At 46.4% G+C, this 18,581-nt stretch overlaps 1 protein-coding gene across 1 annotated transcript; it reads right to left on the bottom strand.

Annotated features, from left to right (window-relative positions):
* Nucleotides 1-1,114: 1,114 nt before the first annotated feature.
* LOC104256140 (D-beta-hydroxybutyrate dehydrogenase, mitochondrial) lies at nucleotides 1,115-14,916 on the bottom strand. Its single transcript, XM_009810469.2, is given in 5 exon segments — nucleotides 1,115-1,924; nucleotides 3,591-3,743; nucleotides 7,804-7,945; nucleotides 14,633-14,767; nucleotides 14,770-14,916. Coding segments are annotated over 5 exon segments (1,059 nt in total). The 3' UTR covers nucleotides 1,115-1,442.
* Between the last annotated feature and the right edge of the window lie 3,665 nt (nucleotides 14,917-18,581).

Genomic DNA, 18,581 nt, shown 5'->3' with positions numbered 1-18,581 from the left:
AGACAGATGAGGAAAGAGCAAATGATAAGCTCTTTTCATAGCCACTTAATCTCACATAGGACAAAACAGAATGAAGTTTAGCAGTGGAAGGGAAAGTTGGTCCCTAAAGTAAGAGGGTAGGGTCCCAGCCTGGCCAGCAGCGACTGCAGCCTGCTCTGCTAGCAGTCACCACTAGGACAGAGGGAAGGGGACATGAAGACAGGCAGCCCCAGCACTTGGAAAAATTATTGAAATCCCTGTATATGGCCAACAGGAAAGACCCTTGGGGAAACTGTGCAAAAGTAGCTCATACCAGTGATCAGTAGGTTCTCTGAGGAGACAATCATGTGTGACATGGAAATTTCATTGTGCAATATTAAAAAAACCCCACCCCCAAGAAATGTGTCATTTAAAGCACCCTTCCAGAGCTCATAGTCAGGCCACACACTGTTCAAGTACAGAGAGGATGAAATCAAAAAACTGATTTGGGAAAGCAAGAGCAGCTCCCTCACCAGCAAGAGGGAGCCTAGCATGGGGCAGTGACAAGAGATAAGCAGGGGGATGGCTGGACTGTGTCTGTACCACAGTTGAGTAGCTCAGGCACGAGTACCTAAGGTAGCAGTCAGAGGAGCCAAATTTGTTTGCTACACCAGGTTCAACCCTGTCCCATAAAGCTCATCAGCAGTGGGTGGACAGAGGCTGCAAGACCCAGCATCCACAAGGACTGACTGAGGCGTGGCTCACTTATTATTAGGAGGGCTTTTCCCTGCCTAGTCTGTCCGCAGTCGCTGGCTCTGGCACCTCCTGGCCACAGCGCTGGGAGGGAAGAACCCTTCTTTGCAGGGATCTGACCCCTCTGAAGCTAGGTAATGAGGCTGTTTAGAGGCAGTGTTGCTGTTTTCCTGGGACGAGCAGACAGTCACAGCACAGCAGAGCTTCCTAGCAGTATCATGAAAACAACGGAAGGCTGTGACTGACCCATTTTTAATCAAATGGAAAACTCTGCTTTTGCTTCCCATTTTAGTCTCTCCCTTTGAGACATCTCATAGCAACTGCTTTATTTGCCAGTAGCAGCCTCTCCTTGTAAGGAAAAGCAAGAGCCCATTAATGAGCCAAATTTATCACTGGGGTAACTCTGCTGATCTAATTACACTAGCCACGTATTTGACCCATTATGTTGGCCTTCCTCTGCCTCCTCCACAGTTAAAAGGAAAATACCTTTCAACTTTAATCAGGTCAGCAGAGAATACTGCTGAAGAATTAGGGGGGAAACAAAAAAAAAGAAAAAGAAAAAAGCCATGCGGTTCTCAGCATCCCACAAGACTTGAAACCATAATCCAAAGTGAAAGCACACACATCTACACAGGAGATGCATCAGCAGTGGATGCAGAACAGCCCTGACTAAGTCAGCTCTGACCTGTGCATACGTAGAAGCACTGGAAGGATGCCTGAAGGATGGCCATTTACAGGGTGGCTCCGGGGATGTAAAGCCAGTCGGCAATGGCAGTGGGCAGGTGAGTCATGACTTGCAGCCTCACCCACCAGTAGGTCTCCATGGGATTGTAACGGTTGTTCGGGCATGGGGAAGTGAGTGCATCAGTGATGTCATTCAAGACCAGAGACATGTCCTTCAGGCCACTGTTAACGAAGGACTTCATCAGGGCCACGTGGCGAGTGAAATACTCCCTCCCATAGTCCTCCCGCACAGTGTTGCTGGCTCCGCTCCACAGTGCCTCAGCCTGTTTGTCAATGCTGTCTGCCGTCAGGATGCCTGTTGCTGCCACGAAGTTACTGGGCTCAATGAGGATGACTCTGACACCCCAGCGGTACATCTCCTGCCGGAGGCAGTCGGAGAAGGCTGCCACCCCAAACTTGGAAACGCAATAGCAGGAGCGAGATGGACTCACCATCCGTCCCAACATGCTTGTGATATTCACCACACGGCCTAGAGAGAAAAGAGCAGGGAGAGATGATGGGCTGCAGAAGAAGCAACCAGAACATCCCAGTAAAAAGGTGTTTTGTTGGATGATGCCGATTTGTAAAATCTGAATCTTGAAGAGTCATCCAAATGCCCTGTCAAGGAGCCTTTCTCTCCCTACTCAAGCAAGGCTAGTCCCTGCTCTGGCCTCCTCCATGGATAGTACCCATGCATGCCTCTGTATTAAAAAGGATTTACAAAGTATACAAGGCATTTCTCTCCTAATTTCCAAGTAGGGAAGTACCCAGATCTTCTGAGGCTACTAGCTGCATGCTCTCACATCAGTGTGCCTCACTGCTGCATCTTGCTAGAGAAGTGTTCAAGCTCCCAGCTAGCGTGATGCCATACAAGTGTTCTGGTTCTTTCTGTAAGCACGACAGGCAGAGTGGCTGCAGATGAGCTAACACAGCTACCTGCTTCTAGACCTGAGCTGGACAGCAGAGACCCCATAGAGGTTTCTCTGAACCTGCAGCATGAGCAGCACAGCCTGCTCACCCAGCTGGCTGGCCAGGAGTGCGTAGAGTGCTACCTGCCTGGGACAAATGGAGAAGAGACTTGACGTGCTGCTGCTTATGGGGCAGTGAAGAGCAATTGTCCTAACTCCCACCAGTAGCCCATGTCAGCCCGATTGCAGAGCTCTGGCAGCTTGTGTCAGATCACGCACTGCCTGGGGGCAGTGAAAGCAGTGGTCACTCCTTTGTGGGTGGCTCTGTCCTTCCCTAAGACAAGATGTGTGCAATTACGGTTTCAGATGCACTCACAAACAGGCCCTTGAAATCTCACCAGCTATTTTTACAGAGAGGATTTTCACAGCCATGGAGCATGACACCCTTCTGAAGCTTGACATTTTAGCTGAGAAACAAGTGAGCGGCTCTGCTCTCTCATTCCAGACCTAAGTGCAGCTCAGAGGGACTGTGAAGACCACCTGCTGACCTGATGGGTAAGCTACCTTTGTAGTGAGGTGGGGCTTGTTTAGTGGGTCCTTGCTTTCTCGAAATGGTATCTGAGCATTCTTCTCAATATAACCCCTTTCTGTCCTCACAGAACACGCAGCTGTGCCAGCATTCTCCCACACATGCTAAATAAAGCTCTTCAGACTTCTGGTCATACCTATCTTTTTTTTAATATAAACCAAAGACTTTTGATAATACTGTTGTCTTGTAAGATATCCAAAATGGCTGTTATTGACTCTCATTTATTCCACCACCACCACTCTGCAATCATCTGTGAATTGAATAACATGAAGGGAGAAGATTCAGTTATCCAAACATAAGCACTTGGTGGACTCTGGAGGCCAGGATTATCTTGTCTGGCCTCCAGTCACTTTTTCTAAAGGTGGCCTGAAGTCCTGTGCCGTATCTGCTAGCACTGCACAAAGGTCTCTCATATCCTGGGATGTTTAAGATAGCACCCGCTGTATAGGTGCCTGGACTGCCCCAAGAGTGGCCTCTACTACCAAATGCTTACACAGCATGTTGAACCCTGCTGTCTAGTTTGCCTGCATGCCTCAGACACCCTCCTTGGACTGCACAGGCATTCCTCGAAGCACAGTCTGAGTCATGATTTTCAGCTACATCTCTTTGCTGTGCTGCAAAAGCTCTCTCTAAGTCTTGCCACATTGCCCAGCATGTACCTTTAGCTCTGCGAATGAGTGGCAGGAAAGCCTTCGTCACCCTCACTGTGCCCCACAGGTTGATCTCTGCCACCTTCTTGTAGTTCTCTAAACTTGCAAATTCCACCTCTCCGAAGGTCGAGACGCCAGCGTTGTTCACCAGGCCCCACAGACCTGCCAACAAACACACGGTTAAGGAGTAGAACGAGGAAGAGTGTCACAGAGCAGAAGCCTTCCTCATTCAAAGTAACCCAACCCCTTGACAAAAACCTGGGCACTTTTGTAGAAAAAAAGTTGTAGAGAAAAACCCAGCAAGGAGATGAAACACACTCTTGGTATACCAGAATTGAAGCCAGTGGGGCTTGTTTGGAACATCAGGGAGACTGATGGAGTCACACAAGCATTGCCTCCCTGAAGGTCCCCTCTAAGGTCAAATGCTGTCCTGGGACTTTGTATGGCTGGATCTAGCTGACCCTCTTTTATGCCTTCTACCAGTCCCAGGTTTGTCTTCACTCCGTGACTTTACCATGGCTTTTGCAATTTGGAGGGGGCTGGACTGTCCCTCAATTTAAAAAAAAATTAAAAAAAGGAAAACAAATATCTTGGATTTCTAAATCCCCTTCACAACTCTGACTCACTGTTTCAGAGAGTACATGGTACTGAGCTGCAAGTTCATGGCCCAGTTAACAGCTGCTGTATTTTAGCCCAGGTATTTGGTTTCTCTCAACCCTATCTATAGCAGAAGATGGCAAACTTACAACCAACCCTTGAAACTACTAGAATTTTAAAATTAATGTCTTTTGTGTATGCAGTCCTGTCAAAATTAAATCAACTGCACTTACGAAGAACTTCTACACCGAGCACCTTACATGTCCAGGACTTAGCAGGTCACTGAGGACTTGACCCTTCAAAGTGACTACTGCAGGAGTCCCAGTGGCAAACATTTGTAGGACTGAGTCTGTACTTTGTGAATTTGTTGAAGCACAGGACTATGCAACCATAAACTGCAGGAGGAACAAACAGAAGAGCTGGAACAAGATAACAGAGTTGCTCCTCGTGAGATGTCCTGCCATACGCCATGGTTATTTTTCACTGTGTAAGTACTGAGCTGGAGTCAGGGCCCCTTTCCACTCCCTGACATTCCTCTTACCACCAAGAACAAACACAGGGCTAAGGAGGAGTCTTCATGTACAGGGAGCTCTGACATTGCTATTAAAAGCACCCACGTCATGCCACCCTGTTGATAAAACTTATCAAGCTCTCTCTCAAAATTTTTTGGGCTTTTTGCCCTGCCTCTGTGCCATAGCTTCCCCACCCTGATGACGTCTTTTAATAACTTCCAGCCTATATTTATTCATGGTCAGATAGTAACCATGTATTGTATTGAACACAGCCTTCTAAGAAAACTGCAATATTCTACCATTGCCCAATAAATACCAACGGAATTTATCCTCCTGGTGCATTTAAAAACACCAACATGCCCTTGTTAGACTGGCTCTCTCCTCTCACACCAGTCCTAGTAACCCTGCCCCATTCCCAGCTAAGTTCGTTTTTCCTGAAAGCTGTTGACCAGCCGTGTATAGCAGACCAGAGAAGGTCACGTCCTACTCAGTTATAACAGTGCATTAACCATTCCCTCATGCTCTGTCCCAGAATAGATTTGACTATTATAGCTTCCACCATTCCTGCATCTCCCAGCTCTCACATGGTGATGCCAGCACACCTTTTGCCCTGCACACCTGTCTCTGACAGACAGTGGTGAACATTGCTCCAGTTCACTGGCCTGCAACTCTAACCTCCTCCAGAACAACCCTTTCCCAACTCCCACAGGGCCACAACAGCCCCAGGGGCTGTTTGGGATAACAGCTAAGTTGTGGCCTGCAGCAAAAACCAAGAAAACATCTTGCTCACCTATCCTTCCATTTTTATTAATTCAAGGTTCTAAATGCTGCAGTCAGGTAGTTCTACTCCTGCTCTGCCCCAGATCCCCTGCCTGTCACTGCTGTACTTACTGAAGCTACCAGCTTTAATGGGTCAAGATAACTCTGAAATTCACATTCATCTGGCAGCCAGTACAGTATCTCAGCCTGAATGGGGTCTCCTGCAGTGCTGCAAAGCAGGCTGTAATCACGAGCAGGAGGACCACGGAAACAGGGCATCTGATGGTGTAATTTCACCAGTAACAAGAAGCTGTGCAGATCAAATTTGGCAGGGATTTACCAAAGACCACAGAAGACTTAAACTGTCAGTCCTAAACTGACCTCTGCAGATTATTCCCAATTCTAAACTTCTCTACAATGATTTCACATTTCTTGGGTTATGAGGTTAGATTCAGGGACATTCATGAAAACATTATTTACAATAGTTCATTCCTGGAATTTCATCGCTCACCGATCAGGTCACGTTACGTACAGAACAAAGTGCTGATAGGTACACGGTCATAGGGCTGTTTGCTGGACAGCGGTGTGTTTACTGAGTAGAGCCTTATCACTATTATTTCTTTAGTGTCAACAATACAGTGGGAACTGCTTAAGATTGAAAACAAACGGGCACTCCTATTGAAATGAGTTTTGCCTTATGTACACAGCACAGGGAGAAGAGGTATAAATGTACAGCGCAAGAACTGTTCTGCACTAGCTCCTCTGGGACCACACTCAGTGTGCAACAAGCACCCCTGTGCAAGGCACCTCAGTCTCAATAGGCTCTACGTTCCTGCACTTATTTATTGAGCACTATTTATTGGCAAGCCCCAAACCTCAGTGACACTGACAGGCCTAAAAAGAAGCCTTTGTTGCTTTGCACACTGTGCTGGAGCAAACAACTACAGGATAAGGCTCTCAAGAGCAGGAGGAACCAGTCCAACTTGCTGATCAAGGATGCAAGACTTCTCTGTCCTGGCTACACACATGGTTTTGCAAACACTGCTGCATTTATAGAAGCAACAGAGCTGCTCCCTTACAAGCTTTCACTCAGTGGGAAACAGCTCTGTGCCACTACTGTTGTTGCTGGGCTCTTCAGGAAAAGCTTGAAAAGCTGTGAAATGTGTGACGAGGGCTGGGTGACTGTGTAGGAAGAAAAATCATGCAGCAAGAACATGTGTGGGATCTGAGCTGGTACGTAATTCTGTTACATTTCATATGCTTGTTTTAGGAGAAAGGGTGTGCTCACATAATTTGCATGAAGATTAGAGCTATTGTTATTTACTAGCTTTATACTTGCTGTGAACAAAGACAGGCCCATGGCAGTCTCATCCAAGCTTCAAGAGGAACAACCACCCTCCAGCCACATGACCCTTAAGTCCTGGAGCCACAGATGTGAAACTTCAGTTCACCTTCAGCCTGAGTCCACAGATGCTGTCCAGCTTGCTACTCACACAGAGGCTGCAGAGAAACCTATGCAGGCCAAGATGCCTCACAACCTCACTACATGGGAAGAGGTTAGGTGGTGTCACACCAGGCTCCGACTGTCAGCTCACATCCCACTGCCAAAACACTTCCATGAAGGAAAAAAGCATGCAGAAGGGACTCCTATCTTCTTTCAGATGCTCTTAGGGTCCATAAGTTAGACTCACACTTTAGGTGGCATGTGGATTAAGGTGGTCTATGCTAAGCTCACCCTGGATCCTGCCTCACATCACCTCTGGGATGTTGCATGGCAAACTGAAAGCATGGATTGACCTGGCTGAAGAATAATCCAGGTTTGGAGTCAGGTCAGTTTTGTGCTCCAGCTCAGCACTCTGTTACACGAACAGGTTGTACCAGCACAGCAGAGGGGACAGCAGTAAGCAGCCAGGGCCCATCACCTCTTTACCAGCAAGGTCACTGCAGAGAGGTCTGCGTGAGCCAGGCTGCAGCAGGAGCACCAAGAGGGGATCAGGCTCTGACCATCCTATGCCCTTCACAGACACTCAAGGAGAAAGACACAGGCTCTTCTGGGCTTGCTGCCACTCATCACTTTTTTTTACAGGATGTAGAGTTAGAGCCTAAGCCACCAGCCAGTCTTGGTCTCTTTCCACATGGATGGCACATCAACAGCAAGACAATTCTCCTCACTGACCCAGGTACAGCACAGTCTGACTGCCAGCCACATGCTGTCCCAGGCCTTCAGGCTTGTTACCTCTCTTTAGATAATACAGAGGGAATGACCTGGCCAGTGCATGGCCTGCTCTGTAGGAAGAATTCTGTGAGCACACCAAAAAGCCAGCTGTGCTGGAAATACAGAGATCCCCACATACCTTTCTCTGGCTCCTTCAGGGTCCTCTTCACGAAATCCACAGCCTGAGCCACCTCCTGGTCACTGCACACATCCATCTGTAGCACTTTCATGCGATCTGACTTCATGTTCTTCAGCTCCCTGGCTCCATCTCCATTTTCGTCCTGTTCAGCAGAAAAGAAAGATGTCCTGCTAAGACAGACAAGGAACAGTCATGCAGCTTGGAGCCAGGCATGTTCACATGGACAGGAAATAGAAGCTATTAACATTGCACACAAGAGATGTAAACCTCGTGCACAAATAAGCACACAAGCCACGTGAACCAGCATGCAATCCACAGCCATCTTCCTATTCCCTCCAGCACAGCTCCTGTACCTTCTTCATCAGTGACCCACTGCTGTGAAGGGCCACAAAGTCCCTGCTCTTAGCTCCATGCATGAAGGGTTTCACATCCGAAATTCTGTGCTTGAGAGAGTGGTGAGACACTGGAATAAGCTGCCCAGGGAAGTGGTGGAGTCACCATCCCTGGAGGTGTTCAAGGAACGTGTGGACGAGGCATTGTGGGACATGGTTTAATGGGCATGGTGATGTTAGTTGATGGTTGGACTTGATGTTCTTACAGGTCTTTTCCAACCTTAGTGATTCTGTAACTCGCCACTGCCTCAGTCTCCATACTCGGAAGGTTAACATAGCAAAAACACTTTTGCAGAAATCAGAGTCAGATTTTCTAGGCTTAAAAGCAAAAGAGTAATTAGGCACTGTTCTCATGTCATCCCAAGATACTGCCTGGCTTCTAAAGAAATAGTATTGTCAGACCACTTTGAAAACAAGACAGCAGGGACACCTTTGGCATGCCCAACAGCAGATAGTCTGATGCTACAGGATACAGCAGGAAACATTTACAGCTGAAACTATAAAAGAATAATATTTTGCCCTTACTACACAGCAGAACAGTATGCACAGGAATAATGCACAGTGGTGATCTTCCATACAAGGACAAGATTACAAACATGAGGCATGAAAGGAGGAGATTCTGGCTGAGGAAGCAAGAACAAGTCTTCACACTATAGGTAATAATAATGTGACGGCTCTGCTTTCCTTTCTAACATTTTCCTTTCTTTCCTCTTCCTCTCCTCCCTCCCCCCGCTATCATTAGAGATTCTGTTACTATTGTGGGTTTTTGTTTGTTTGTTTTTTTATTTAGTCAAACACAAATACAGTTCAAATTCAAAATTTTACCCGGTCACTTTCAGACAGGACTGCTGCCTATGCCTTACAGCCTTGTTCAGGTGGTATATAACAAATACAGTGAAAAGAGCACAGATTAGCCATGCAGTTCCACAGCAGGCTCAAGATTTAATTCGCCAAACTACTCCCTGAATCACAGGCTCTGCCTCACTAGGGAGAAAGAAGTTATGAATTGGTGAGTCACCATGCCTGGCTGCCACTCTTCCTTTAGCACTTGATACCAACTCCCACAGCACAAGGGCAAACAAGGTGAGCAACACTCCCACAATCACCTGCTCAGCTGCCTCTGCAGCCAGGCTGATGGAAAAAACACGTAACCACTTAGTTTTTCTATACATATCTCAGGCTATTTAATGAATATAGTATACAGCTTCTCACCTCCACCTTCAGTCCACTGAACAATGATGTGCAATGAAGGAAAAGAGCCAAAATATCCATCACAGCCTTGAGCAAAACAGGGTAGCTCTCTTAAAAATCAATATATAGTTACACCAGCATTATGACAATAGTAGGAATAAGTTGCTGGCCCCATGGCTGCATATAATTTCACAACTGACTTATTTCCAGGTATCACACAAAGAGCAAATAAGGACTTTAAGCTTTTCTAATGCACATTGAACACAGTAACATGCTGTGTCTAGCCCTCTTATCTAGCCACGAAAAGAATCTCTGAAAGTGGCATTACAAGTAGTTAACAACATAGTCACCAAGATACTATATTCCCTTTGAAATGGCTGAGGGTTGTGTGATGCCTCACTGTATTTCTGGAAGATGCTCTTGCGTCTCACCGAATTATACCAAGCAACTTTCAGCAGCTTAACGGTGAATAAAGTGGAGCTAATTCAGCTTGGAAAGAGAGAGATTTACTCTATCTGTATAGAAACAAGAACTTAACTATATCTGTACTCAAGTACCAGCTGTCATTTCAGAGCACTGAAAACACCTTTCCCTACATGTTTTTTAATCTTTCATAATCCTTATAAACTAAACAAGAAATATTTCCACTGTTTTTTGAGAAACAACGTCATAGGCCAGCAACTTAAAAATCCAGTATAAATGGTTTGTATTATTCACGTTGAAAGGAATTTTGCCCTATCACCAATGCAACTAAATCTGCAAAGCTACCTTCCCAGCTACAATTATTCATTGTTGACAGAACATTGATTTTTGAAGACTGACTTCAACATGCAATATCAATTGGAACCACTTTTCATAGTTGCAGACACCACCTCAGCCACTATTTAACTGTAAAACAAATTGCTTAACTCTTATGTCCAGAAAACCTCTTCACAAATGAAGAAGCCATGTATTTTTATGGAAAGGAGTGAACATCATCTGACATTCTGTGGCCTTCAGGGGCTGCAAGCACATTCCCTGTTCAGGTACCCACATGGTACTTCCTCCTTGTTTTTTAAATGGTAGATTAGCTGGCTGGGAGTTTGCAGGCTGTCCTCCCTGGGTTGGCCTTGAGACTCACCAGCAGGAGCCAGCAGCAGCGCGAGTCGAGCGGGGTCCTGGCAGCAATGGCCCAACTGCTCCTGCAAAACCTCTATCCCCCTCCCTTTGCTGTCACTTCTTTTTTTGTCTGATTTTTGTCCTCTCAGAGAATCTCCCAGCTTCCCCTTCCCAGTTCAATCAGAGTTGAAAGCCACCCTGCTCCAGCCCAGCCTGCTGCCCAAGTACTCTCCAGAGAGGCCTTCAGCGGGACTTTGCCGTTTCCTCCCAGCTATCTCATTTCCCCTGGTTATCCTGCCCTCGCAGCCTGGCACAGCTCTGGCTGTCCACCCCACCCTCTGCCTAGCAGGCGCTGCTCCTGGGCGAGGAAACCAGCAGCCACACAAGCCCTCTCCACCAAGCAGAGGAGCCTTGCTCCAGCTTTTGGCTGCCTTCCCTTCCTCTTGCTCACTCCCCTACCCTGCCGTGGTTCAGAGGATCCCAATGCAGCTGGTGCTGAGGGACACGCAGATCACACAGGGGCTTGTTAGCAGAGAGCCCTCCTGTAACAAACCGAGCCATGGCTTTGTCTCAGGGAAGCTCGTGGGATTGAGGATTAGGTCCTGGCAAGCACTTGGGCACCCACAATGAGATGTCAGCGGGAATCAGGAAGCCACAAACACAATGCTGAACACCCGTGGATCCGGCTGGCTTGCTCTGTCCGCGCCAGTTCTCTCCCGCCCTGCTGCTGCCTATCCACCCACTCCCTTCCTGCGTTTCCTGGGCAGAACACCTTGTACTTGTCATTACTGGATTCCACCTAATTGATTTCAGACTCCATACAATCTATCAGGATCATTTTGAACCCTATTCCCCAAAGGACCTGCAATCCTCCCTGCTTGGCACCATGCACATTTCGTTCTAAGTGAACTCTCTATTCCAGGGGGCACTTCCAAGAAAATTTCCCTGGGACTGAACAGCAGTCACCAGCTTAGAGCCTCATGAGCAAACTTAGGCTATCATGAGGGACTGTGTCAAAACCCTTATTCAGGACACATTTATTCCTTCCCCTTTAACCACTGTGCTGCTTAGCCAGAATGAGATTGGACTGACATGGCACAGTTTGTTCCCAGTAAACTTACACAGACAGTATGTATCACACTATGATCTAGACATTTGTAAAATTGACAGATCAGTGTGTTGCAATTTCATCTAGCACACAGAAGGCGAGCTGCCTGGTTGACAGTTCCAGAGGTCTGTCTCCTTTGGGAAGGGAAGTATAGTATCTGCACTCTTCCAGCCTTCTGGAAATCGCTTGGCCTCCAGGTGCTGAAAATACGGGGCAGAAATCACCAATGGCTCATCCTTTAAATGCTCTTCAGTACATTTTCTCAGGCCTGGTGCACTTGGACTCGTCCATTTACGCAAACATTCCCTGGTCTTCCCATTTTCTTGCCTGCAGTCCTCATGAAAACTGCTGGCAGTAGGCATCTGAAAACAATTTATCCTTTTTTTCAGTAAGATCAAAGAAAATAAAACAATGATTATTTCAACTTCTTCCATACTTTCTACTTTTCAGGTTATTTTGTAATTGATTTCTGTGTGTTTTTCCATCTTAATCCTAATATATTAACAGAAACTTTCTCTGTGGACTTACTTGTCCTTGCTAAATGAAATCCCTTTTGCACTTGATCCTCTCCAGTTCTATCCCAGTCTGCTTGCAGTATTCTTGTTATTCCTGTAACTTCATTTTTGACTGTCTGATCATTAAAAAGGTCCTGATGCACCTGACAGTATACCATCTTGTATTTAATGCAAGACCTTTCTGTAGTGGTTAGTGGATCAGGGATCCTTTAATTCTCCATATAAAAGCACGTACGTAAGCGACGATGGAATAACTATGTGTTAACTAATAGCCTGGCATCTGCTCTACGACAACTGCCCCCATACCTGCTCTGACCCTGCAGTGAACCTACAGCAGCTCACACTTCTCTCATAACAGGGTAAGCTTCCTTGCATTTATCATGAGCAGTTATATGCACACTGCCAGTTACCATAGGGTAGCTGCATCCTTAGCCACATTGCATGTGCACTTCTTCACTTATCAGCAACAATCACTCATATGCTCATAACTTGTTCTTCACAAGTGATCTAACCTAACAGCTCCCTGCCTTCACTGATGTTTCCTGCTTCTTTTGGAAACATCATCCTTTTCTGTAGTCACTACATGCTTCCTTTTCTCAGAGCAGTCAGCTCTAGATTTACAAGCATTTTCATCCCACGTGCGTTCTACTGTTAGGTTTTCAGTAAGCTCCTGCTCATCAAATTTTAAATTCCTAGACTATTATCTCCCTTAACCGTCTAAAACACAAGGCTGTTCCATGAGGATTCTGGGTGTCCCACGAATTGTAGAAAGCATTTGGTAGTAATATTTTTGCAACAGCTATCCAGGGAACTGTGTTACCACCAGACCCTGTCCTTCAGATGCACCTAACAGCAGCTAAGACAACACTAACAACCTTGGTGGGGGCAGGCAGGGGGAATCCACAAATGAAATCCAAGGGCTCCGAGTCCAGGTCTCCTGAGAATTTGTTAACACAAGAAAAATCACATTCTCCCACTCTCTACCCCTGCAGGTTCAAGTGCTCAGTTAATGTCCTGAAAGTCACCTGCAGATCAACTATGATTGCTGATGCATTTTCCACTTCCACACAGAATGCAAGTACAGAACCACAAAAAATTTGGCTCCAAGTAAGAAGTTGCCAGGCCAGATCAGAGGGGATGCTGAGAGCTGCCTGACCGTTCTGGGAGAGGTAATAATCTGTAATCAAGTAGTAACATTCGTTTTTTTTAAATCAATAAAACAAGCAAGGAGGACTCACTTTGGGACCATTTAGTTTCTTTATGTGGCTTCAAATGGAGCCTGGCCATCTCTGCTCCACACTAGTGTGCTGCCTTCTCAACAGCCTTCTCAGACCACCCTATCTCCCCTCTCCTTTTTGTTCCCTACACCTGCTGCTCCGCAAAGCAAGAGTCTGACTTGCTATCACCACAGAGACAGGCATCCCAAAGCAGCGTATGACATGATTACGGAAGGATTTACAGACCCTCCACATGGAAATTTCCAAATAGTGGCAATTTTCCAACAGGACTGTCTTGCTCTCAAGTTACACAATATGTCAGCTGATAATAATTTTCCTTTCTGGTGTGGTAGAAGAACGTAACCTCTGCTGAGATCACACAGGCAATGAGGACCACCTTTTTTTGTTTGTTCTCACCCTCCACACTGCTCAAGAATCTGTGGTCATCACTCCCTGAGCACATGTGCTGAAATCGCCATCTTCAAATGGAGAAACAAGTTGGGTGAACTGATTTTGAACAATTCAGGTCAGAAATTACATGAGTTTTGACTATCAAAACAGCAAAAAAGCATAGTAAGGGTAAAACTCCAGCTGAGATAGAAGTGGATCTGGCCCAGTTTATAAAGAGGATTACACAGTGTGGTTACCTGCAAGACCAGAGACAGGGATGATGGGTCTGCAACCCCTTCTAATTCAGTGTGCCTAAACTGATCTCTTACAACAAGTGCTGCCATCTACTAAACACAGGTGACAGAGGGTGAGACCTACAGATACCAGAAAGGTACAGTAAATTTGTTTATTCAGCTATCCAGAAATTTAATAGCTTCTACAGAAGCTGTAGAAGCACAGTTAGAAGACACTTTGGAAACAGAACCTGAACAAGGCAGAAGAGGTGGCTTGGAGATGAGTTTGAGGAGAGTGTCCCCAAAGGAAAGTGACAGAATGAAAGACAGCAACAGAGATGCCAGGGAAGACAGAAAGCCATAGTGCCATAGAAATCAGACAATCAGATTTATTGAGTATGTTGTTGTATTGCTGAGAGGCTTCCTGCAGTGAACAGTGCCCTACTGTGCAAGCTATTGTACAGATATGCAGTTGACAGACTGTCCCTGCCCTAAAGAGCTCAGAATTACAGGAATGACAAGATGCAACAGGCAGATGAAGCAATGGAAGATGTAATGATCCCTGCCCACTGCACTTCCCCCAGGTCTTGGACTAGGGTAAATGGAGGCTGCAGATGAAGATGCTGTCACTTGAGAAGCATTTTTCTCCAATCAGAGAAGAATTTTGATCAATATTACTACTCACCATGAGCAAGCATCCAGCAAAAACAGTAAATCCCTTTGCGTGAAGCTGTTTTGCCAAGGCATGTCCAAAACCTTTGTCACAGCCTGTTATTAGCACTGCCTTCCCTTCAGCCTGTGTGGGGAAAGACATTAATATGATACCATCAAATATTGCAATGCTGAAAGCACCACCAGCACCCAGCGACATAGCACAGGAGCAGCTTGCAGCCCTGCAGCCAGGGCCAGACAATGTTTAGGAGGTACAATTCCAGCTGCAAGTCACAGTGGCCACGTCCCTGTCTGCATGCTAACCTGACCGCAGTCTAAACCCAGCAATTTCAGTGGGGCTTCTGCTGGGTCAACCAGCACAAACAAGGTGATGAGATTTCTGTGTAGAAACACAACCAGCTCCTAACTACTGTGAAACCCAAAAATTATTCAACTGCTGGTCCGTAACAATTTGTGTTGCCTTGATACCCAAGCTAGAACAGTAACTCTTTCTTTCAAGTATCAGTGGCCAAAGCAGAACAGAAACATTTCAAAAGAAGTTAGTGATCTACCAGCTCATAGGCTTTATAAGAAACAACAGCACAGAAAACATCCAAATGATAGTATGTCACCTTATTGAACTGTACAACAGCTCTTTTAACTACAGAGTGACTCTCTACCGTCTGTTCCCCACCTGCTCCCACTCTATGCGGTACTTTCAACGCTATATTTTATCATGCAGGAATGTGACTACAGCTTAGGGTTTCCTTTTGAAACACTGCAGTCTTAACAGGAACAACTTATCAAATCCTACAGTTCTCTCCTACATTATTATTATCTTTTGACTGACAGATAAATTGAGAGAGAAGATTTGATACTCCATCTGGTATGACACAACAGGCTTGTGGTAGATCTGAAAACAGAATCCCAAATCCTGAAGAGAAGCCTGTAGCGAAACACTGCCCATTCACCCTCTTTCTTTGCTTGAAAGCCATCTCTCCCCTGCTTTCCTCACCACAACTGTGAAGCAATAAACTCCTAACACTTAACCTGACTAGGAGGCACCCAGCTGCAGTGCTGCACACTGCTCCAAACTGAAACCATATCCATGAGGCAATAATGCGATATAGTAATAAAGAGAATAGAGAATGCAAAAGGAAGTGAAGTCACTTCCATCTCTGTGGAGATATCTGCAACTAATATTCCCTGTTACTGTATTAACAGCTGCTAGAATATGAACATTTGTATTTTATACTACTTACATATGAATTGCACCAGCTTGTCCAGCCACTTTTTCAGACAGAAATGGGGCAATCACCAGTGCTCTCTGATCTCTTGTTTTTCTGACATGCATGGTAGTGAAGTGGCAATAACAAATAATTACAGGGTGATAGTGATCAGAGCATTACTGTAGAACCTCAAGATGAGCCTAAGCAGAGAGCAATATGCAAATAAGCTACACCCTGTCCTATAACTTATGTTGAAGTTACTGCTTTCAAAGGGGAATCATGATCTGAAGTTGAAATTAGAACTGATTAAAAGTCTATCCTGTATTTATCATACAAACACCCACATCAACACTGATTCCTACACTCAAAGAGCACCCAGCTACAGGCTAGCTCTGCTAAAGCTCAGAAGATAGCTACAGTTAAAGAAGAAAAGATAAGTGCTCAGTCTTATTTTAATTTACAGTGACACAACTCCAAGAGAGATGAGGATCAAGTATAAACCAGATCACAGAATTTGCCAAGGTTACCTCCCATAATAATTCAGCAAGCTGGACCATGGAAAGAAATGGGTTTCCTTTTTTTCTCTGCCTCACCTCCCTAGACCCTTTGCCTCTGAGTCCTGAAGACAAAGGACTTGCCAAAAGAGCAGGAACTGTACAGGAAATAAGGAGTTGCTATCTCTTCCTGAACCCAGGACAGGTAAACAAAGAAGATACCCAATCCTCAACCATCATTAGCTCCTTCATCAGCCGGTCTGATAAGGACAGAGCTCAGCTGCAGGAAATAAAAGCAAATGGCTGGGCTGTGTTCCTGTGTGCATCCAGTTTTAGCTCGTAGCAGCTGTTTTGCTTTCTCTGTTTAAAAAAAACAACCACCAAAACACCAAAATGTAGACAGAAAGGAAGGGGTTTAAAAATAATTTCAGCTGTCTGTAATGGGGAGAAAAGTAAGGAACAACTTACAGTACAAGAAAGTTCCTGTGATTATTTGTTAATTATTTTCTATTACCCTAATTGCTGGTAATGAAACATGTGACTACAGCAGCATGGTTGATAGCAGACTAAGGCCCCAGCAGCACTAACGAGCACGCAAAAAAACAAGGGAGGTACTACATCTCACATCTGTAGCTGCCCCCATCTTTGTGCCATGCCTGGTCAACAAAGAGCTCCCGGGCATGACAGCAGTGAGCAACCCCGTTCCCAGCCAAAAAGATCCCATAGCCAAAAAACCTCCGAACACAGAGAAGCCTGATCAACCTTATCTTTTGTCCCAAGATAAGGCCTAATGGGCCTGTTCCTGGAGTCTGACAAGGTCAGTCTGCAGCTTACAGTTTGACACAGTGCTGAGACAGGCAGAGAGCACTAGCTATCACCTCTCTAGCAGGCACCACAGTGACCTTAATCAGTGTTTTGAGGAACTTCAGGTGCCTCACTCACTAACGGTCACACAGGGCTCTCAGGAAATACTGCTCAGTGTACAGACGGCACTCGTGTACAGTGCTGCCAGGGCACCTGAGACCTGCTAAGAGTGCAGAACAACTTCTTGTACTGGAGGTGCTGCTGTGGCATCTAGGCAGGGTTACACTGTCTGTATCCTCGCTGTGTGATCCATAGCACTGTAAGACATGTTCCACACAGTTCAAACAGCCCCAGCAAGGCAGCCTGATTTTAACCTGCAGCCAGCTCAGGTACACACACCTCACTAGCTTTTCCTACTGGGATATGATCATTTTGTTAAATAGTCGAATTCATTTTACTCATGCAAGTGATCTATCAAAATTATACACATTTACTGCAAAAGAGGCTAAGGAAAGGGAAGCTACTTTGTCAGCCTCGGTCTGACATGGAGCCCACCATGCTTGGCTAGACTTTTATCTTCTTCTACTGTGTCACTTGTTTTCTGGATCCTGTTCCCTTTTATGCCTTCCTCTGACCATCTACTTGTTATCAAACAGATTGATATGAAGATGAGAGCAGTTACACAGTAAACTCCTTGTTCCTTTTTTTCCAGTCAGGAAGTTGAGGTTTTCAATCCCAGGAAAGGGAACTGAAAACATTCACTAAAGGGAAGGTGTTTTCTCAGGTGGGACAGGGATGGGGAACCTCAGAGGAGCAGAGCAGACAGAAGAGGAGCGAAGTGGGAGGCTGCAAATAGCAGGAGCTAAGTTAACTCCAGTCTGGTGAAAGAACCCCAGGCACTTTGTGTTATTTTTAAGAAAAAACATATAAAAGAGTCCAGTTATGCAATTCTGTTCCATTCACAGGGCTTTTTTTTCTCGCTTATGCTCATTTTCTAATTTAGAGCACTGGAACAAAACCCACGCACCCACTGCTCACGACCCCCGTGAAGTAACACGGGGTTTCACAGCAGCGCGGGCGCAGCAGTGAGCCGCACCGCGGCCCCGGCCGGGCCCCCTGTGAGGGGTCTGCAGCGGGCCCAGGGCCCTTCACTTCCTCTCCCCTGGCAGTGCCGGTGTCAAGCCTCCACCAGCCCAGCTGCGCGCTGAGGCAGCGCCGTTTCGGCTGCCTACAACTGCCACAGGCGCGACGCCTTAGCCCCGGCCCGGTTAAACAGCAGCCGGCGGCAGAGGCGGGCCTGAAGGCGCGGCGCCATTTTGGGCCCCGGGGGAGCCCCCGGAGGCCTCCCCCTGGTGAGCCCCAGAAGGGGCCGTAGCCCCCCGGCCTCTCGCCGCGGTACTCACGGGCTGGGCGCGGCGGGCCCGCCACGGCAGCAGGAGGAGGAGGAGGCGGCGGG

Source organism: Gavia stellata, chromosome 11 (assembly GCF_030936135.1).
Source record: "Gavia stellata isolate bGavSte3 chromosome 11, bGavSte3.hap2, whole genome shotgun sequence".
NCBI classification, from domain to species: Eukaryota; Metazoa; Chordata; class Aves; order Gaviiformes; family Gaviidae; genus Gavia; species Gavia stellata.
Note: the sequence above shows the minus strand (reverse complement) of the source record. Positions and strands in the feature narration are given on the sequence as shown.